Raw genomic sequence first — 22,879 nt, 5'->3', positions numbered from 1 at the left:
TTTGTTGTCCCAGCACAAGGTGCACCTGTGTAATGATCATGCTGTTTAATCAGCTTCTTGATATGCCACACCTGTCAGGTGGAAAGATTATCTTGACAAAGGATAAATGCTCACTAACAGAGATGTAAACAAATGTGTGCACAACATTTGAGAGAAATAAGCTTTTTGTGCATATGGAACATTTCTGAGTTATTTTATTTCACCTCATGAAACATGGGCCCAACACTTTACATGTTGCGTTTATGTTGTGGTTCAGTGTAGTAAAAATGCTCTCTTTGACCACACTTGTGATTCACAGAAACCAAGACTACCATAAAGCCTGGTCTCATCTCCTCATCAAGGAATATTAAATGCAGAAGATGAAGATTTGAGCTCTGGGACACAAAGATCATAGATATTTCAGTATATGAGATTCAGGATGCAGGGCAAATGTACTCTGCCCCCATGAAAATGAGGTCAGCTTTGGCTAAACTAATTTGTAGCCTGATAGATAAACATTATCAAAGACATGCAGATTGCAGCCTTGCCTTCCTGGAATCTTGGCACAGATCCTCCCCCACTGCTGAATACAGCGCAGGTCCTTCATAACAACATACTGAAACCAAGGACCTGAGGATGCTTGCAGGCATGCAAGCAAACACACTCACACACATGCAGTATGAAACAAGAAGAGCACCTTTGGGAGCAAATATCAAGCCAGTACCAAGATGAACAGCACATCTAGGCACATCTCAGTGTGAACACTTTCAGGATAATGCCAGGCCTTATCCTGTCTCGATTCTCACATATATGTGTGAGGCACAGAAGTTGTTTACTGTTGGTAAAAACAACTCTGGAGAGAGTGCTTGAGGATGTGATATATGCTCTGTTCTGTAGGTGTTGCTACAGCAGAACAAATATCTCACTTATGGAGATCTCGTGGAAAAGAACGCTGATATGAAAAGTGGACGAAGATTACTCTGAAAAAATCTATGGATGTAAGTCATATGACTGTCAATAGTTAGATTCATCATATTTGGCAAAAATGTTTGCATATTGTCCCTGAGAATTTCAATCACAAACGACCATGAAAACATCACATTAAGGAGGCACTGTATTTGAAAAATCTCCTGAAAGCCCACTTTAAATTCAGCCTTTGCTGGGTGTTGAAAATCTCTGAGCTGACAGCCTTGACACTTCCTTCATAACGAGCAACATGGGAACTGAGTGTAACTTTCTACTGACTTTTCCAAAATGATGGAGACACCCAGAATCATCTTTGAGCTGTTCTTCACTTGAACTGAAAATTGGTGCCATCACACACAAGCATTTCATTTCGATTCTCTGCTGTGTGTGCCTGCATTCTTCATGCCTCAGACAATGCTTCACCAAGCCTCGACAGTCCTCTTTAAAATCTTTATCCAAGGCCACCTATTGAAAACCCCAGCACAACCCTCTCCAGTGAGGATGTCTCAAACTTCATTGTGGATTTTAAATTCAGATAAACATATTTACTTGGTCTGTGCTCAAACATTTGTAAATGTCTTCACATCGCATGTTAAAAACATATAAGACAGGGAGTGTAGCGAGAAAGTATTTATTTAAATAGTGTACTATGAACAGCTGTATTGCTCTCAACAAGAAGAGCATATGCTTTTCTATTCTGAAACACAAAAATATGTCAGTTAAACCCCTAAGAATGTCACTGCTGCATGACTTCAGTATTCATTTGAATATGAATAATCTGAATATGGCTGAAAATCACACACCACATAAAGTACAGTACAGTATGTTCAGTCAGTGAGTGAGACTGCTTCCAGTCTCAGTATTCCACACACGGCTGCAAGTCCTCTCTCGATCAATACCTAGAGTTTAGCATCTGTCATAAGATTCAGTCCACAGCTAATACCCATCAAACACCACTTGACGGCCAAGTATTGAGTTCTGGTGGACAGAGATGGTGGACACATTTCTCTTCATGTCAGCATGTGTACATCAGAGGATTACACTCTCCTATTAGCATCTCTAAAAGTTCTAAAGATAATGAAGGCCATCTAAATATTGAAAAGGGATCAAGAAAACCAAGCCTAGGTGGCTTGTCCTGTATAGATAGACCAGTCCTTTAGTCAGGCGTTAATTCATAGTGTGTATCAGAGTGGGAGATAAAGCACCCACATCGCTCAGTCCTGACAGGACACCTCCCTGAATGCCAAAGTCATTTGGCTCCACCAATCTGACGGCCATTTGTCTCACTAAGCGAGAGGGATTTGGTTGGGAATGTTATGCAGTGGCATGACAGCAGCTAGGGTCAGTGTTTTTGTCTGCCTGTAACTGATACAGTTGAAGTCAGAAGTTTACATACACCTTAGCCAAATAGATTTAAACTCAGTTTTTCAATATTCCTGATATTTATTCCTAATAAACATTCCCTGTTTATGGATCACCACTTTATTTTAAGAATGTGAAATGTCAGAATAATAGTAGAGAGATTGATTTATTTCAGCTTTAATTTCTTCACATTCCCAGTGGGTCAGAAGTTTACATACACTATTTGGTAGCATTGCCTTTAAATTGTATAACTTGGGTCAAACGTTTTGGGTAGCCTTCCACCAGCTTCCCACAATAAGTTGGGTAAATGTTGGCTCATTCCTCCTGACAGAGCTGGTGTAACCGAGTCAGGTTTGTAGGCCTTCTTGCTCACACACGCTTTTTCGGTTCTGCCCACAAATATTTAATAGGATTGAGGTCAGGGCTTTGTGATGGCCACTCCAATAGCTTGACTTTGTTGTCCTTAAGCCATTTTACCACAAATTCTTATTTTCAATGACAGCCTAGGAACAGTGGGTTAACTGCCTGTTCAGGGGCAGAACAACAGATTTGTACCTTGGGGATTTGAACTTGCAACCTGGTTCCTAGTCCAACGCTCTAACCACTAGGCTACCCTGCCGCCCCAGGAAGTATGCTTGAGGTCATTGTCCATTTGGAAGACCCATTTGCAACCAAGCTTTAACTTCCTGACTGATGTCTTGAGATGTTGCTTCAATATATCCACATATTTTTCCAGCCTCATGATACCATCTATTTTGTGAAGTGCATCAATCCCTCCTACAGCAAAGCACCCCCCACAACATGATGCTGCCATCCCCATGCGTCACGTTTGGGATGGTGTTCTTTGGCTTGCAAGCCTCCCCCTTTTCCCTCCAAACATAACAATGGTCATTATGGCCAAACAGTTATATTTTTGTTTCATCAGACTAGAGGAAATTTCTCCAAAAAGTACGATCTTTGTCCCCATGTGCAGTTGCAAACCGTAGTCTGTCTTTTTTATGGCGGTTTTAGAGCAAAGGCTTCTTCCTTGCTGAGTGGCCTTTCAGGTTATGTCGATATAGGACTTGTTTTACTGTAGATATAGATAATTTTGTACCTGCTTCATCCAGCATCTTCACAAGGTCCTTTGCTGTTGTTCTGGGATTGATTTGCACTTTTCGCACCAAAGTACGTTCATCTCTAGGAGACAGAACGCGTCTCCTTCCCGAGCGGTATGACGGCTGCGTGGGCCCATGGTGTTTATACTTACGTACTATTGTTTGTACAGATGAACACGGTACCTTCAGGCAATCCACAGACTTGTGGAGGTCTAAATAAAAATTCTGAGGTCTTGGCTGATTTCTTTTGATTTTCCCATGATGTCAAGCAGAGGCACTGAGTTTGAAGGTAGGCCTTGAAGTAAACCCACAGGTACATCTCCAATTGACTCAAATTATGTCAATTAGCTTATCAGAAGCTTTGAAAGCCATAACATCATTTTCTGGAATTTCTAAGATGTTTAAAGGCACAGTTAACTTAGTGTATGTAAACTTCTGACCCACTGGAATTGTGATAGAGTGAATTAATTAGAAGTGAAATAATCTGTCTGTAAACAATTGTTGGAAAAATGCCTTGTGTCATTGCTAAAGTAGATTTCCTAACCGACTTGCCAAAACTATAGTTTGTTAACAAGACATTTGTGGAGTGGTTGAAAAACAAGTTTTAATGATTTCAACCTAAGTGTATGTAAACTTCCGACTTCAACTGTAATTGCCAGTCCTGGGTATCAGGACTACAGCTAAACAAAAAGTACCTTGCTCTTTACCCATTAAATAATTACATTGGCACTCTCATTATGATTTGATTGAAATGAATCAATACTATGCAACGTTTGGAGCTCTGTTTTTAATTCCAACACAGATGGGAATGAACAATTCATATCTGCTGGCATTACAGTGTTTCTAATTCTCGGATACAGTCAACTATACTTAAACAGAAAATGTTGTTTGCTTATTATTCACAGATCATGGATCATTTCAGAATTTGCAGCGATTCCCTCTGAAATATGATGACAACCTTAAGTGCTATTGAACCTAAATATTGGGAGAAGTGAGTATTCCACAGATGAATAACTTTAAGGGGATGTAAGGGAAGTACCCCTGACTGCATTGTGCAGTACGGGGCGGGGCTTAATGTGGGTTGGAGTCAGATGTTTGAGTCCACCCACATTTGACCCTGCCCACTGTTTTTTTTTTTGTCCATCTGAGGATTGACAGTCACACACTGAATGCAAACACACACGTTTGTGCAAGACACATGTTGAATACAAACATATTTTATTTTTGAAGTTCGTAAGAAATATTATAGAAAGTGGTACCAACAGATGTGAGGTAACACTTTTTGCTTCATGCTATATTTGAGATAAGCTTTATTGTTGCGGTGAACAACAGACTTGTTATATATATATATATATATATATCATGTACTGTTAAAATTGTGTTGATAAATATTATAACTTTGTAATTATATTATTCCATTGAGCATATATAAACAGTTACTACCTATCCTGAGTGATAATGCTATTTACTTTCCTCATGAGAATGGAGACAGACTATATCACATAGACATACTGACAAGCTGAATGTGCTTTGTACATTAAGTTATACCAGCTCCAGTACAGAGATCAGAGACTCGGTGTGACTTCTACGTCATCTTTACTAAACAACATAACACAATTTACAAAGGAAATCATTAACACAGCAGACAATAACAAGATTTGACCACTCCTCAAAAATGGCTTCACTCCTGCTCCTCAAACGAGACAAAGACAGTCATTTTCTTGTTGTCAACTGCCTCCACATAGAACACCTCATCATCTCTCAGTAACTGGAATGAGAACATGAATGGTTCCTTGAGGGTAATATTTTGCTCTTCATCCAGGCCATTATACAACCGTAGTTCTTTAAAGGTTGTAATGCGGTCTTCCCCATCCATCCCAATTACACTATGGAGGGAAACAGTGCCTTTAAATGTTTGCCGTTTGCACCACCTTGCTTCCTCTAGGGTGTCCCTTAGAAGAACATCTGCTTCCTTGAAGAAAAAGGAAGAATAAATATTAAGAGTAGTGCTTCATTGTGTGATTAAGACAAATTACACCACTTTCACAATACCACCATGCAAACAAAAGCCACTATTACTAAAGTGGTTTTCAGTGATATCTATAACTATTCAAAAGGTCATCACAACTATTATATCTTGCCATGCAGCAAGCCTTCAGCATTACACACAGTATTGATGCCAGGCAATAGCAGCAATGAAAGTGTGTCACATTTCCACAACTGAAGCCACACTTTATGATTGTGAACTCTGAAAGAGAGGAATAACAGTAAAGTAAGAAGTTATACAATTCAATTAAATCCACTGATGTAACTGAAAAAATAGTGCAAATCAAAAAAACGTAAAGTAAACAAATAAAGAAATAGTACCTCTGTGCCTCACTGAAGCATGACCTTTGATGTGGTTGTTGACCTTATATGTCAACATGGAACATGCTTAACACCCCAGCCATCCTACAATCTAAGCTTGATGCCCTCAATCTCACACAAATTATCAATGAACCTACCAGGTACCGCCCCAAAACCGTAAAGACAGGCACCCTCATAGATATCATCCTAACCAACTTGCCCTCTAAATACACCTTTGCTGTTTTCAACCAAGATCTCAGCGATCACTGCCTGCATCCGTAATGGGTCAGCGGTCAAACGACCTCCACTCATCTCTGTCAAACGCTCCCTGAAACACTTCAGCGAGCAGGCCTTTCTAATCGACCTGGCCCGGGTATCCTGGAAGGATATTGATCTCATCCCGTCAGTAGAGGATGCCTGGTTATTTTTTTTAAATGTCTTCCTCGCCATCTTAAATACGCATGCCCCATTCAAGAAATTTAGAACCAGGAACAGATATAGCCCTTGGTTCTCTCCAGACCTGACTGCCCTTCACCAACACAAAAACATCCGTTCTGCATTAGCATCGAACAGCCCCCGGGATATGAAACTTTTCAGGGAAGCTAGAAACCAATATACATAGGCAGTTAGGAAAGCCAAGGCTAGCTTTTTCAAGCAGAAATTTGCTTCCTGCAACACAAACTTTAAAAAGTTCTGGGACACTGTGAAGTCCATGGAGAATAAGAACACCTCCTCCCAGTTGCCCACTGCACTGAAGATAGGAAACACTGTCACCACCGATAAATCCACTATAATTGAGAATTTCAATAAGTATTTTTCTAAGGCTGGCCATGCTTTCCACCTGGCTACCCCTACCCCGGTCAACAGCACTGCACCCCCCACAGCAACTTGTCCAAGCCTTCCCTATTTCTCCCAAATCCAGTCAGCTGATGTTCTGAAAGAGCTGCTAAATCTGGACCTCTACAAATCAGCCGGGCTAGACAATCTGGACCCTTTCTTTCTAAAATGATCTGCCGAAATTGTTGCCAGCCCTATTACTAGCCTGTTCAACCTCTCCTTCGTGTCGTCTGAGATTCCCAAAGATTGTAAAGCAGCTGCGGTCATCCCCCTCTTCAAAGGGGGGGACACTCTTGACACTCCAAACTGCTACAGACCTATATCTATCCTACCCTGCCATTCTAAGGTCTTCGAAAGCCATGTCAACAAACAGATTACCGGACATTTTGAATCCCACCATACCTTCTCCGCTATGTAATCTGGTTTCCGAGCTGGTCATGGGTGTACCTCAGCCACGCTCAAGATCCTAAACGATATCTTAACCGCCATCGATAAGAAACAATACTGTGCAGCCGTATTCATTGACCTGGCCGAGGCTTTCGACTCTGTCAATCACCACATCCTCATCGGCAGACTCGACAGCCTTGGTTTCTCAAATGATTGCCTCGCCTGGTTCACCAACTACTTCTCTGATAGAGTTCAGTGTGTCAAATCGGAGGGTCTGTTGTCCGGGCCTCTGGCAGTCTCTATGGGGGTGCCACAGGGTTCAATTCTTGGACCGACTCTCGTCTATGTATACATCAATGATGTCGCTCTTGCTGCTGGTGAGTCTCTGATCCACCTCTATGCAGACGACACCATTTTGTATACTTCTGGCCCTTCTTTGGACACTGTGTTAACAACCCTCCAGACGAGCTTCAATGCCATCTCTGGAACATGCTAACATCTCTGTTGATGAGTCTACGATACGTAAAACACTAAACAAGAATGGTGTACATGGGAAGACACCACGGAAGAAGCCACTGCTGTCCAAAAATAACATTGCTGCACGTCTGAAGTTCGCAAAAGAGCATCTGGATGTTCCACAGCGCTACTGGCAAAATATTCTGAGGACAGATTAAACTAAAGTTGAGTTGTTTGGAAGGAACGCACAAAACTATGTGTGGAGAAAAAAGCACACCAACATCAAAACCTCATCAACTGTAAAGTATGGTGAAGGGAGCATCATGGTTTGAAGCTGCTTTGCTGCCTCAGGGCCTGGACAGCTTGCTATCATGGAAGGAAAAATGAATTCCCAAGTTTTCTTTCAGGAGAATGTAAGGCTATCTGTCCGCCAATTGAAGCTCAACAGAAGTTGGGTGATGCAACAGGACAACAACCCAAAACACAGAAGTAAATCAACAACAAAATGGCTTCAACGGAAGAAAATATGCCTTCTGGAGTGGCCCAGTCAGAGTCCTGACCTCAACCCGATTGAGATGCTGTGGCATGACCTCAAGAGAGTGGTTCACACCAGACATCCCAAGAATAATGCTGAACTGAAACAGTTTTGTGAAGAGGAATGGTCCAAAATTCCCCCTGACAGGTCTGATCCACAACTAGAGAAATGTTTGGTTGAGGTTATTGCTGCCAAAGAAGGGACAACCAGTTATTAAATCCTGGGGGTTCACATACTTTTCCCACCCTGCACTGTGAATGTTTACACACTGTGTTCAATAAAGACATGAAAACGTATAATTGTTTGTGTGTTATTAGTTTAAGCAGAATGTTTTTGTCTATTGTTGTGACTTAGATGATGATCAGATCAAATTTGATGACCAATTTATGCAGAAGTCCAGGTAATTCCAAAGGGTTCACATACTTTTTCTTGCCACTGGAACTGTACATGTAAAAAAAAAAAAAAAAAAGATTCCCTCATTGTAAGCAATTAGCTAGCTCACATGCAAAAGAGTGCTATTGCTAATTAGCTAGCTCACATGCAAATGAGGGCTAATTAACGCTGCGCTAACATCGGTACGGTAGTTGGTTATATAAAAATATATCACTGCACTGGTATAACATGAATATTACAAAGTACATTATGCATGATGACAGTCTCACTTACTTCCATGGTTTATATGTTTATCCATGTAGGTTAGATTCAATTAAGTTTTCGCTTTTGTTGATGTTGATACCTTCAACGTGAACTTCAACTTGGGTGACCTTGAAGGAGACGGGAAGGGTTCAGGTTAAACATGTTTGACTCCACCCACATTGAGCCCTACCCCGAACTGCACACTGTAGTCAGGGGATTCTCGTGAGACTGGGGTAAGATAGGTCACTTCTGTCAGGTGGTTGACAGTGCAGCTTGTGTGCAGCTTGTCAGAGAGCCTGCCTATCAGTCATCAACAAGTGTGCCTCAGTCCTCAAAAGGGGTCCCATACTGCAACACTGAAACACTCCATCCCCAATGAACCACACTGGGGTGTCATTAGTTCACTTTACACTAGGATTTGATCAGACCGTTTGTTTAGTCACTTGACTAAACAACTAGTAAAAAACTGACAACTATATGCATAGGTGATCTACTTAGTCACTCAAAGAGTTAGGCTGGATTCCTGGCACATCTTGCAGCTTGTTTTTTTGAGCACTTCATGTGCATGTGAGGTAGAGAAGAGAAACTAGCAGAGGCTCCAAATCATAAAGAGCTCATCAGTACCATCTACTGGTCATTTGAAATAGAGCAAGTAAATAATCGGAGTCCTTGACAGAAATATTGAGTACTGATAGCCTATTAGAAATATTGAGTACTGATAGCCTATCAGAAATATAGAGTACTGATAGCCTATCAGAAATATTGAGTACTGATAGCCTGTCAGAAGTATTGAGTACTGATAGCCTACCAGAAATATTGAGTACTGATAGCCTATCAGAAATATGGAGTACTGATAGCCTAACATTCTAACAGACATAGAAGCTCAGATAAAGATGACTATGGGTAAAATATGTTACCTATCATTTATGATTCATAAATATTTCTAGACTCACCTTTGCTATGTTTATGCCCCCCCCCCCCCCCGGTCAGATATAATGTGGGAGGTTGCATATGAAACTGAAATGACAACGCACCAGGAAAAGTCACAGATGGTAATATATTTGCTGATATGTAAGCACTGTTAAAATGACAAAAATCAGATAAAAGAGGGCAAGGCAGTTCTCGTATTGTAAATAGCTACTGTATATTGAAGACCCCAAACTAAAACCTGCTGATACTCACACACACTAGCACAGGCACTGGTGCACACATACATACATAGGGCCTACTGTAAACTCGCTTGCAACAAGCTTATACAAATGGCCTTCTGATGGCATCACTTCGGGCCTTATTAGCAGCAGTGGCTGCCCACAGCAAGACAGCTGGTCTATTTCCCCGTGATTAATGATTTAAGAAAGCCTTACAGTCACACAGCTGCATGTAGAAATGTGAGGGAAAGTCTGTACAACCTCCACAATGAAAGATAAAGAAAAGGATTTGAGTGTGTGAATAAAACTGACCATGAAGCAGCCAGCTTCCACACTGACAAAGGAATCCCGGGCCTATTGATCATAGAATTTGAAAGGTTCTCTAAACGTGTTAGTGTGATGTGCATTGGTCATTGTCTTGAATTCTTTCTTCATTAAGTAATACAATTCCTTCACAATGACATTAGCTCACAATGCTCTCATGTTATCTGATTACAAAAAAACTGGAACCAATTATGTTATCACCAAAAATATTGTAATTAGATTACAGATACTTTTGAAAAACTAGATTATTAATTATTGGATTACTTTTAAATTCAGAAAGGATGTTTGCAACAAAATAAAAACATTATGCCGCCTTTCTGTTTTCTTAATGGCATTTAATTCAGCATTGAAAACAGATGCAAGTTGAAGTTTGTTCCACATAAGCAAGTCTGACCACAAGTCAGAGACCACTATGACACACCAAATGTGTTTGACGGATCCTTTTTGTCTTCTTCTAATGCCTCTCAAGGGGAAAGTATTCCAAAAGATTATGTTACTGATTGTGTAATCCAAAAGTTACCTTATTGATTACAATTTTGGACGGGTAACTATAACGGATTACATTTAGAAAGTAACCTACCCAACCCTGATGGCACCATTGTGCTTCCAATCTATCAAGACTGGTGATAATGGGCTTATCACAGAGGGAAATAGAAACACTTGGCAGATGTCAAGCAAGTCTGTCAGTGTGGATATAATTCATAGACAAGCTCTGATTAAACTGATTTCATTTCCCCAAAGCCTCCAGATACTGTGTCAAGGTCTTCTGGTCCACCATACATTTCAGATGGCTCATATCAGCACAATTTAACACCTGATGCGATTATTTTCAATAGACATGCTTGAAAGCAGCATCACCACTGAGAGGAGTGCAATTTACTTAGCAGAATATATGTAGGAAAAGCAGCTTCCTGTAATGGCCGTTGTTGGTGGAAGAAGGTGAGGACCAAGGTGCAGCGTGGTATGTATCCATGTTTATTAGAATGAACACGGAAATAACCAAAATAACAAAGAGAAACGACCAAAAACTGTTCTGGCTGGTGCAGACACAACAGACAACAGAAAATAATCACCCACGAAACACAATAGAAAACAGGCTACCTAAATATGGTTCTCAATCAGGGACAACGATTGACAGCTGCCTCTGATTGAGAACCATACCAGGCCAAACTCAGAAATTGCAAATCATAGAAAAACTAACATAGACAACCCACCCAACTCACGCCCTGACCATACTAAAACAAAGACATAATAAAAGAACTAAGGTCAGAACGTGACACTTCCTGCTCAATGTTAAGGATTGCCAGTAAGCATAAGAAATCTTAAATGTGTCTATCGTTGTCTGTGTATTCCATCCTGGCATTGCTTAATGCCTACTGTGGCAGACAATGGGGCTGGGCTGGGCTGATGACACACTATAAGAGAGACAGACAGGTACAGACTGGCAGAATGGAATGTGTCTAGCCTTGAGTCATGCCGGTCTCAAGAACCTCTGCTTCCAAGAGTAAATATACTTGGGAGAAACACAATGCTCAGTGAACTTCCTTGATAATTCAAACCTTTATACAGGGCTATGCTCCATCTCACTGGGCACTCACTGGTTGAATCAACACTGTTTCAATGTAATTTCAATGAAATTACATGCAACCAAGGTGTCATAGACATTGAATTGACATCTGTGCCCAGTTGTTTAGAAAACAGATTACACAGTGTGTAATCAGAGTGCTCTAAACGACCGTGATATAATCGAATGAACCTTGACAAACACAAAACGGTATATAAAACCAGTGGACACATTGACAAGAGAAAGATGAATTTAAGTTTCAGCCCCTGGTGGAGGGCTTTGAGGTACAGCCAGTGAATAAGTCAAGAACTGTATGTTTGGTGTGAAAAAGAAAAAGAAACCTGAGCACCAGTAGCCATTTACCGGAGGCATGAGGATCTGACTCAACATGACCTTATGAGCATTTTTATTAATTGTGTCAACAAGCAATGGTGTCAACAAGCAAGTTCCAGGAACTTCTTTCAGCAACATAGTCTGGCACTCCTCTCAGTTCATCATGACTATTGTGAAATCCTGGAGTAGAACGTTCTGTACAATACACTACACTGTAAATCAAAAAGTGTTGACGTTTTAAAATCACTGAATGAGAATACTGAAATTCAGGACAATCGTAAAATAGCCCACTGAATCAAGTTTAATCCCTTAAAACTCACAACAATAGGCTACATGAAACCAATACTCTCTTTCAGCGATTTCAAAACGTAAGTGAGTCTCCTAAACCTAAACATACTGCCTGGAGGTACCGGACCCCCAGTCAATCAATGTACTGCACTGGAAAATGAGCACATTGTCTGGGTCGACATCCTGTACACTTTGGTTCGGGCCAATAGGACCGCATACTACCCATGGCTTTACAGAAATTGAATGAAGAGTGGTTTAACCATGGGAGACCACCACAGATGTTGCTGTTTTTGTATCCAGATAGTGCAACTAATAATGATATAAAAACACAAACTCACATTTACAATAGCTCGGACACAAATAGGTAGAATAGAATATATATATATATATATCTTAGATTTTTTTCAGACAGTTAACTCTGACATAATGGATTAAAGGAATTATTTATTTATTTTAGATTTTTTATTTCACCTTTATTTAACCAGGTAGGCTAGTTGAGAACAAGTTCACATTTGGCCAAGATAAAGCAAAACAGTGCGACACAAACAACAACACAGAGTTACACATGGAATAAACAAAACATACAGTCAATAAAACAGTAGAAAAAAAGCCTACATACAGTGTGTGCAAATTAGGTAAGATAAGGGAGGTAAGGCAATAAATAGGCCATAGTGGCGAAATAATTACAATTTAGCTATTGAACACTGGAGTGATAGATGTGCAGAAGATTAATGTGCAAGTAGAGATACTGGGGTGCAAAGGAGAAGAAAAAACAAAGAAAAAAAACAACAGTATGGGGATGAGGTAGTTGGATGGGCAATTTACAGATGGGCTATGTACAGGTACAGTGATCTGTAAGCTGCTATGACAGCTGGTGCTTAAAGCTAGTGAGGGAGATATGAGTCTCCAGCTTCAGTGATTTTTACAATTCGTTCCAGTCATTGGCAGCAGAGAACTGGAAGGAAAGGCGGTCAAAGTAGGAATTGGCTTTGTGGGTGACCAGTGAAATATACCTGCTGGAGCACGTGCTATGGGTGGGTGCTGCTATGGTGACCAGTGAGCTGAGATAAGGCGGGGCTTTACCTAGCATAGACTTATAGATGACCTGGAGCCAGTGGGTTTGGTGACGAATATGAAGCGAGGGCCAGCCAACGAGAGCATACAGGTCGCAGTGGTGGGTAGTATATGGGGCTTTGGTGACAAAACAGATGGCACTGTGATAGACTGCATCCAATTTGCTGAGTAGAGTGTTGGAGGCTATTTTGTAAATGACATCGCCAAAGTCAAGGATCGGTAGGGTAGTCCGTTTTACGAGGGTATGTTTGGCAGCATGAGTGAAGGATGCTTTGTTATGAAATAGGAAGCCGATTCTAGATTTAATTTTGGATTGGAGATGCTTAATGTGAGAAGAGTTTAGAGTCTAACCAGACACCTAGGTATTTGTAGATGTCCACATATTCTAAGTCAGAACCGTCCAGAGTAGTAATGCTGGATGCTCCTCTGGATGTTGGTTAAGACAGTGTCCAAAGAAGGGCCAGAAGTATACAGAATGGTATTGTCTGCGTAGAGGTGGATCAGAGACTCACCAGCAGCAAGAGTGACATCATTGATGTATACAGAGAAGAGAGTCGGCCTGAGAATTGAACCCTGTGGCACCCCAATAGAGACTGCCAGAGGTCTGGACAACAGGCCCTCCGATTTGACACTGAACTCTGTCTGAGAAGTAGTTGGTGAACCAGGCGAGGCAGTCATTTGAGAAACCAAGGCTGTTGAGTCTGAATTTGGTGATTGACAGAGTCGAAAGCCTTGGCCAGGTCTATGAGTACAGCTGCACAGTCTCTTATTAATGGAGGTTATGATCTCGTTTAGGACCTTGAGCGTGGCTGAAGTGCACCCATGACCAGCTCTGAAACCAGATTGCATAACGGAGAAGGTACAGTGGGATTCGAAATGGTCGGTGATCTGTTTGTTAACTTGACTTTCGAAGACCTTAGAAATGCAGGGTACAGATAGATATAGGTATGTAGCAGTTTGGGTCTAGAGTGTCTCCCCCTTTGAAGAGGGGGATGACCGGCAGCTTTCCAATCTTTGGGATCTCAGACGATACAAAAGAGAGGTTGAACAGGCTAGTAATAGGGGTTGCAACAATTTCAGCTGATAATTTTTAGAAAGAGAGGGTCCAGATTTTCTAGTTCTGCAAATTTTTAGGGGTCGAGATTTTGCAGCTCTTTCAGAACATCAGCTATCTGGATTTGGGTGAAGAAGAAATGGGGGAGGCTTGGGCAAGTTGCTCTGGGGGGGCAGGGCTGTTGACCAGGGTAGGTATATTTTGCAGCTCTTTCAGAATATCAGCTATCTGGATTTGGGTGAAGAAGAAATGGGGCTTGTGTAAGTTGCTCTGGGGGGTGCAGGGCTGTTGACCAAGGTAGGGGTGGCCAGATGGAAAGCATGGCCAGCCGTTGAAAAGTGCTTATTGAAGTTCTCAATTATCGTGGATTTATCAGCGGTGACAGTGTTTCCTAGCCTCAGTGCAGTGGGCAGCTGTGAGGAGGTGCTCTTATTCTCCATGGACTTTGCAGTGTCCCATAACTTTTTGGAGTTTGTGCTGCAGGATGCAAATTTCTGTTTGAAAAAGCTAGCCTTTGCTTTCCTAATTGCCTGTGTATATTGGTTCCTAACTTCCCTGAAAAGTTGCATATCGCGGGGGCTATTCGATGCTAATGCAGTACGCCACACGATGGTTTTGTGCTGGTGAAGGGCAGTCATGTCTGGAGAGAACCACGGGCTATATCTGTTCCTGGTTCTATTTTTTTTATGTGGCATGCTTATTTAGGATTGTGAGGAAAGCACTTTTAAAGAATAACCAGGCATCTTCTGCTGACGGAATGAGGTCAATATCCTTCCAGGATACCCGTGCCAGGTCGATTATGAAGGCCTGCTCGCTGAAGTGTTTTAGGGAGCGTTTGACAGTGATGAGGGGTGATCGTTTGACCGCAGATCTATTACGGACGCAAGCAATGAGGCAGTCAGTGATCGCTGAGATCCTGGTGAAGACAGGAGGGCAGGTTGGTTAGGATGATATCTATGAGGGTGCCCGTGTTTACGGATTTTGGGTGGTACCATAGATAAAAAGTCTTTATAACAATTGAGAGAGAATGCAGTTCATGAATTCAGTCCAGGAATACAACACAAATACATCATGCGTGTATTTCCCCCAGTAAACTACCTTTTTTATTTAGGGATTTAATATATATATATATATATATATATATATATATATATATATATATATATATAATGTGGGTGAGCTTGAGAAAGGAGTATTTGATTATGTTTTACGTGTGATACAAAGGCTGGCAGCCCAGTAAATAAAGTCCCATCAACGCATGACGTAGATTACAGTCAGCGTTCTTCTCACCAGTGCGAGGTCTGGCCCTGGAACGCACTGCTTTTTATTTCAGTATTTCCAGTTAATTAATCACGACCAAACAGGGTCCTTCCTTCTTTATTTTTATTTCTCACATTTGGAAACCACACAACCTACAAAACTGACGTTCCTTCGGTGAAGGTAGGACCGTTACATCTAGTCTGTATTTAACTTTAGGTTTGGCTAGCTGGCCGTTTAACTGTTTTAAAATGGCTTCCGATTGTTAGCCTAGCTACTTGGCTAGCTTTCCAATGTGGCGTTTCCTGCGTATGCTAACTGGATAGCAGTCTATAACCTAACTAGCAGTTTAACTACAATTTATCACGACACATTAGTAGAACATGGAGTCTTGCCATTGGTAATATACTACTAATATTAAGCACTTGCCACACAGAACCGGCATATTGTTATTTTCATGTAACATCATGATGGCAGCTATCTGGCTAGCTAATAAACTTTGTAAATGTTGATATTGTATCACAAGACCGTTGACAATAATGTTGAAAGTGATATCACTGCTTGATAACTAGCTATCTAACGTAGTTAACTAGTCCACCACAAACAACAGGCAGAGAGGAAATGATGAGCTAGTTACCGGTAGAATTAATTAGCTAGCTAGTTAGTTAGTTATAATTTAATAAACAGATCACCTTTGATCAGAATAGACATGGATGGCTAAACATGCCATGGATTCGGAATCTCAGCATTACCATGTCCTTGTCATGTTGTTTAGTTAGTTAAATGAGTCAGGCTACCAGTAGTTAGCTACTGGCCATTTACAACAAAGGATGTGTAGCGTTAGCTGCGAGTGAAGCTAGCCAACTCTGTGCTTTAGCAGGAAGTGTATGCCATGCGTCAATCTATTAATTTACTTTGTACTCTAAAAATGCATTTTCTTCAGGTCGCTTTTGCCTACCCCCACCCATTGAATATTATTATTTTCGGGAATTCATCGTTGTCAAGCCGCCAAAGTGGAGAGTGTGATTGCAGAAGGGGGTGCTTCTCGTTTCAGGTAAGATTGTAACTTGTTTAGGGCTAAATGCAATTTAGTCCTCAGGTCGTTGTTTCACTTCCTACTGATATCCTTCACATAGTGTAGAATAGATTATACCTTTAATAGTCCTAGCTATGTCATTTTGTTCACACTATTCTTCAAGTAAATAATATTTGTTCCACAGTGCTTCTTCGGGTGGGGGAGGAGGTAGGGGTGCCTCTCAGTACCATCCCAAGACTGTCGGCAACAGGTACTATTCAAGCCATTTTACCAAAATGTAATGTTACTCCAAACAATCTTACTTCAGATGTCACTAATGCTGTTAATTGCAGCGAGTTCCTGGGGAAAGCCCCAGGATCTAGCGTTCAGAGATGGGTTCCTTCACGAAGCACTAGACGAGATGCCAATGCCTCCAATGAAAAAGAACGACATGATGCAATCTTCAGGAAAGTGAGAGGGTATGTAATCCCATAATAAATTGTGGCTACACACATTAGATTCAAATAAAAATGTTATCTTGTAGGCTGTTTTCCAACTTGAATCTGGTTGGCGCCCCATAGCTTTTTTGTTTTATCCATTAGAAATGACTGGCCCATTTGCAAGTCAGCAGATTTCAGTGAATGTGTGTTAGTGGTGCCATTTTCTAACACCAGATAATGCCTTGTCTTCAGAATGCAGTATTTTTCATGTTTCCTGTTCTTTCCATCCTCAGCATACTTAATAAACTGACCCCCGAGAAGTTTGACAAGCTATGCCTTGAGCTCCTGAATGTGGGCGTAGATTCAAAACTCGTCCTAAAAGGAGTGATCTTGCTGGTAATTTAAAATCTATTTCTTAGCTCTGTGTGCATTCATGTTTATTGATCGAGTGGAAAATGGCTTTACTGTTCAGTGTACATCACCTCATTTCAAACAGATTGTTGACAAAGCCCTCGAAGAGCCCAAGTATAGCTCGCTTTATGCACAGCTATGTCTGCGCTTGGCAGAGGACGCACCGAACTTTGACGGCCCATCGCCAGAGATCCAAACGTCACAAAAACAAAGCACCGTAAGCATCATTGTCATCCTCCTCACAGATTGATTACTACTATTATAGACAATGGTATCATGTTTTTTTTTCTCACCCCGTCTAATCTTTTCATTTGGAAACAATGTGTGTTGCAGACATTCAGGAGACTTTTGATTTCTAAGCTTCAAGATGAATTTGAGAACCGCGCCAGAAATGTTGAAAGTGAGTGAACATTTGAAAAAATGTGCCTATTTTCTGTTCCCTGTGTGGTTGATTGTGTTAACCTTTGCTCTTTTCTATTCCCTCAGTCTATGACAAACATGACAACCCTCTTACCTCTGAGGAAGAAGAGCAGCATGCCATTGCCAAGTTTAAGATGCTGGGAAATATCAAATTCATTGGGGAACTTGGCAAACTCGATCTTATCCATGAATCTATCCTTCATAAGTGCATCAAAACAGTAAGTCGAATACATCAGTACTGTTTTTACAATGTTAAACCATATGAAATACATGTTAACTAATCTTTCGTCTTTATTTCAGCTTTTGGAAAAGAAGAAGAGAGTCCAACTTAAGGATATGGGGGAAGATTTGGAGTGCCTCTGTCAGATAATGAGAACAGTGGGGCCTAGGCTCGATCATGAAAAGGCTAGGGTAAGCATATACTCTCGAGTCATTTTATTTAGTTTGTTAATATTCTTTTCCATTTGGGCGTGACTAATTTGTTTCTCTTGCAGTCTTTAATGGATCAGTACTTTGGTCGTATGAAATCCTTAATGAACAACAAGGACTTGCCGGCAAGGATTCGTTTCCTGGTGCAGGATTCAGTGGAGTTGCGGGAGAACAATTGGGTGGCTCGCAAAGCTTTTATCGATAATGGACCAAAGACGATTAACCAGATTCGTCAGGAAGCAGTAAAAGTTAGTTAACCATTCTTTATTAAGTGCAGCCAAATCTTATGAATCTGTAATGCCACAGTGTGTCTTAATACACTTCTGCTTTGTGTCTTGCAGGATTTGGGTGTTTTTATTCCACCAATGGCACAGGGAATGAGAACTGACTTCTTTTTGGAGGGGCCCTTCATGCCTAGGTTGAAACTTGACAGGGAAACTCTTGGCGGGTTGGCGGATATGTTTGGACAGATGCCAGGTACATCCATGACTGACGCTCCTGAGTAGTTTGAATTTATTGCTGTCCTGTTGTCCAACATTTTAATGTGTGTTCTGGCTACTAGGAAGTGGGATCGGCACAGGCCCTGGAGTGATTCAGGACCGGTATTCGCCCACCATGGGCCGTCACCGCACCAACCCACTCTTCAACGGGCACACAGCCCCTGCTACCCAGTCTCAGTTTGAGATGGGAGGCAAGCCCTTCATCAAATCTAACCAGGTGACAGTTGCACATTTTACTAAAAGCAGTAGCTTTTGAATATTATTGGACTGCTCAAATCTTGATGGATATGGCATTGCATCTAAAGTAATTTCAAACATTTTCCCAGGGGCAGAATCCAATTTTCCAGAACCAGCAACAGCAGGCTCAGTCTAAGGACATGGCACCGCGTTTCATCAAGAAAGGATCGCTCAACGCTGATGAGGTACAACACCTGGTAGATACCCACTCTTTTAAACCACCGTTTGCACAGGCAACAAGCCAAAATACTTTAATGCAAAAGATGAGAACGATGCATTCCCTGTCTTAGATCAGTCTAAGGCCGGCACAGTCATTCCTTCTCAACACAAACCAAGTGCCAAAGTTGCAGCCGCAGATACCAACAATGATTCCTCCAAGTGCTCAACCTCCACGCACTCAAACGCCACCACTGGGACAGGTAAAGACAAACGCGCATACCGCTTTTTATAGCATTCAGCTGGAGTTGATGTGTATTTAAAGTCTGCCCACTCTAAACGGTCTTATCATTTCTCAGCCTCCTCTGCTTGGTCTGAAAACCAACCCTCCGCCAATTCAGGAAAAACCTCCAAAGACCACCAAGAAACCGCCTCCTGCAAAGGAAGAGTTGCTTAAGATGACTGTATGTTCCATTTTACAATCTCAAGGAACTCCTTCAAGTTGTACTTTTTGCCCCATAGAAGGATTTCTGAACGCTAACAGTCTTTGTCCATATTATGTCTTATCAGGAGACCATAGTGACCGATTACCTGAACAGCAAAAACATTGATGAAGCTGTGAACAGTGTAAGAGAGATGAAGGCTCCCAAATACTTCCTGCCTGAGATGTTGAGCAAGATCGTGATCTGTTCTCTTGACTGCCCAGACGAAGACAAGGAGCATGCCAGCACCTTGATCCACACACTCCGCACAGAGGGCCTTGTTACTGGGGAGAGCTTCATGCGGGTCAGTCTTCCAGTCATGGCAAAGAGCTTTTGTTGTAAGATATCAAAGGTTCTACTGTTCAGTGAATTTACTTACCACATGCCTGTGTACTTTTTTTTACAGGCTTTTCTCAGTGTTCTGGACCAGTGTCCCAAGATCGAAGTGGACATTCCTCTGGTGAAGTCCTACTTGGCCCAGTTTGCAGCGCGAGCCATCATCGCAGAGCTGGTGAGCATGGACGAGCTAGCCCACCCTCTGGAGAATGGCACCCACTTCCCCCTCTTCCTGCTTTGTCTGCAACAGACTGCCAAGCTGAAGGATCGTGAGTGGCTCACTGATCTATTCCAGCAAAGCAAGGTCAACATGCAGAAGATGCTGCCTGGTATGCCAACCTCTCCTAAACCCTTAGCCTAGAAAGCTCTGTCAATTTTTCACATTTTAACAAGATTGTTGTGATTTTGCCAAAATCTGCAGAAATCGACCAAAACAAGGATCGCATGCTGGAGATCTTGGAGGGCAAAGGCCTGAGCTTCTTATTCCCACTCATGAAGCTGGAAAAGGAACTGCTGAAGCAGATCAAAGCAGACCCCTCTCCCCAGTGCATCTACAAGTGGATCAAGGACAACATCTCCCCTAAGCTCCACACCGAAAAGGGCTTCGTCAATATCCTCATGACCAGGTATGGGGAAAGGGCTAATGCCCACATTGCAGAGTTCTGTGGTTATGCATCTTGAGATGCATGTTATTAAGACTAGGTCTGAATTCTGCTCACCCCCCCCCCCCCCCCCCTCCAGTTTCTTGCAGTACATTGCCCAAGAGATAAATGCCAGTGAGGAAGAAGACCAGTTATCAGCCCCCACTAAAGAACAGCTGGACCAGGAGAAGCAGCTGCTGCTGGTCTTCAAGCCAGTGATGCAGAAGTTCCTGCATGATCACCAGGATCTGCAAGTCGGTGCCCTCTACGCACTGCAGGTCCACTGCAATGCAAACACTTTCCCTAAAGGTACGTACAGGTCACACGGTCAAATTATTACTTGGGTTAATTTTATGCAAGCGCATTTGCCTAGAAGGGTTTTTGTTCAGTTTTTTAAAAATATAGATTTTTATTTCTCTAGGAATGTTACTGCGCTATTTTGTCCACTTCTATGATATGGAAATCATTGAAGAAGAAGCCTTCCTTGCATGGAAAGAAGACATAACTCAAGAGTTTCCTGGGAAGGGGAAAGCATTATTCCAGGTAATTACATTTCTACTCCCAGACAATTTGTATTGCAACTCACACCATTACAGGTGCATACTAAACTGGCTTTTTTATTAGACTAGAAAACACCACATAAATGGGTACTGCATCTCTGTTTTGGCTCATGGTATGTTCCCTGTGAAGGTGAACCAGTGGCTGACCTGGCTGGAGACTGCTGAGGAAGAGGAGTCTGAGGAGGAAGCTGACTGAAGAACCAGCCAAAAGCCTAATGGTGCAGAAATGCTATTGATATAATACCGCTTTTGTTTCCTTCCCATCTTCCCTGTCCTAATATGATATGCATACCTAACCACTGCAACACTTCATTCCGCTATCAAGTTTTTGGCCATGATAAGCCAATGCATGTTTAGTTTCCCCCCCTTGTGGCTCTTTTCTAGCGCTTAAGCGTAATAATGGTTTGCCATCTGTTTTAAGAGCCCCTTTTAAGATCAATGGTATCAGCTGCTTTGAATCTAGACTTTTGTTTTTCTCCAAGACAATTGAATTGCAAGGGCCTTGTTCCTGCTGCTGAATGCTATGCTTTTATTTTTGTTGTTAGCCGATTAGCAACACTGTAGAGATGCACTTTGCTCAACGTCATACATGAGTCGTTGCAATATTCACTCATCCCTTGATTGTTACAAAGAATCCTCAACTGTAATCATTGGTTACCATAACATTAATGGTTTATATTTGCTTGTGTTTCTACCTCCTCATTATGGGCTTCATGTGTTGGGTTTGAATTGCTTAATGTCTCCATTTCAAGTGAAAACACTTAGTCTGGACTAATGCACAAGTCTGTAATAAAAAAAAAACGGTTTTACTTGCACAATATCCTGATTGTAAGAATTCAAATTCAAACCTTTTTTAAGTGCTTTTGTGGCTGTATGGCACATCGCCTGGGAGAGATGAAATTATGCGGCCTTGTTAATTTATCAACCCTTGTTGCTGTGTACCTCCCGCTGTGTCTGTCATACATTGTGATACTTGAATTTTCTTTACGGGGAACAACCAAACAATGTGTGAGTTGGTTTTGCATGGCTCGGTGCCCTAGCTGAGGGGTGATTTCACTTAAGGACCAATGGAATGGTCTAAACATTTGCAAGCTAACCCACGTGGGGCATTGGGCCATGCAAAATGAACTCGCACACGGTCTGTTCTCATGCAACAATTTTCAAACTACACAAGTGCAACATGTTTTAATTGGTGAATAAAGTTAACATGAGAAATGAATTTGATTTTGTTACACTTTAACTCTGCCCCCCCCCCCCCCCTCGTGTGAAAAATTGAAGCCTGTTTGCCATAATGTCTGATCCAGATATTTATTGTTTCTATCAAGATTTTAAAAATTATAATCTCAACTTATTATGATCTAATAAAATCACGAGGTATACATCTGTACAACTTTCTGTAAAAGTGTTACTGTAATGTTCTGTAACTGCTAAGAATGTTCTTGTGTACCACTATTGCTTAACTTTTTTTAAATAAAGTTAAACACTGAGTTCACTTAGACTTGTCCTGTGTAATATTTCACCTAGATTCAGATATGTAACTGTGAACCCAACAGGCCATTTAATATGGTTTATAAAGTCCTGCAACTACTGTATTAGTACATAGTTGCTA

The 22,879-nt window shown here is 41.5% G+C and overlaps 1 protein-coding gene and 1 long non-coding RNA gene across 3 annotated transcripts; one reads left to right on the top strand and one right to left on the bottom strand.

Moving 5' to 3' along the window:
- Window positions 1–4,605: 4,605 nt before the first annotated feature.
- LOC149971389 (uncharacterized) lies at window positions 4,606–8,732 on the bottom strand. The gene is made up of 2 exons (XR_016492270.1): window positions 8,632–8,732; window positions 4,606–5,376 (listed from the first exon to the last, which is right to left on the bottom strand). It is a non-coding gene; the product is annotated as an uncharacterized LOC149971389 (long non-coding RNA).
- A 6,904-nt stretch (window positions 8,733–15,636) lies between these two features.
- On the top strand, window positions 15,637–22,771 carry LOC110506095 (eukaryotic translation initiation factor 4 gamma 2). Of its 2 annotated transcripts, none has more exons than XM_090222267.1 (21): window positions 15,637–15,826; window positions 16,587–16,697; window positions 16,864–16,929; window positions 17,012–17,137; window positions 17,392–17,494; window positions 17,595–17,726; window positions 17,843–17,909; window positions 17,996–18,147; window positions 18,230–18,340; window positions 18,424–18,606; window positions 18,700–18,835; window positions 18,921–19,075; window positions 19,185–19,280; window positions 19,386–19,514; window positions 19,611–19,715; window positions 19,822–20,037; window positions 20,140–20,398; window positions 20,491–20,695; window positions 20,811–21,019; window positions 21,132–21,253; window positions 21,401–22,771. In XM_090222267.1, the coding sequence occupies exons 8-21, from the start codon at window positions 18,064–18,066 to the stop codon at window positions 21,464–21,466; spliced, it is 2,076 nt and encodes a 691-aa protein (XP_090078393.1). In that variant the 5' UTR covers window positions 15,637–15,826; window positions 16,587–16,697; window positions 16,864–16,929; window positions 17,012–17,137; window positions 17,392–17,494; window positions 17,595–17,726; window positions 17,843–17,909; window positions 17,996–18,063; the 3' UTR covers window positions 21,467–22,771. The 2 variants fall into 2 exon arrangements, with proteins under 2 accessions (XP_090078393.1, XP_090078392.1); XM_090222266.1 differs by having other exon boundaries at window positions 19,185–19,292.
- Window positions 22,772–22,879: the final 108 nt, after the last annotated feature.

Source organism: Oncorhynchus mykiss, chromosome 26 (assembly GCF_057628025.1).
Source record: "Oncorhynchus mykiss isolate SJ-2025 chromosome 26, ASM5762802v1, whole genome shotgun sequence".
Classification (NCBI taxonomy): Eukaryota; Metazoa; Chordata; class Actinopteri; order Salmoniformes; family Salmonidae; genus Oncorhynchus; species Oncorhynchus mykiss.
The sequence above is the reverse complement of the archived record's forward strand: the minus strand, read 5'-3'. Positions and strand labels throughout refer to the sequence as shown.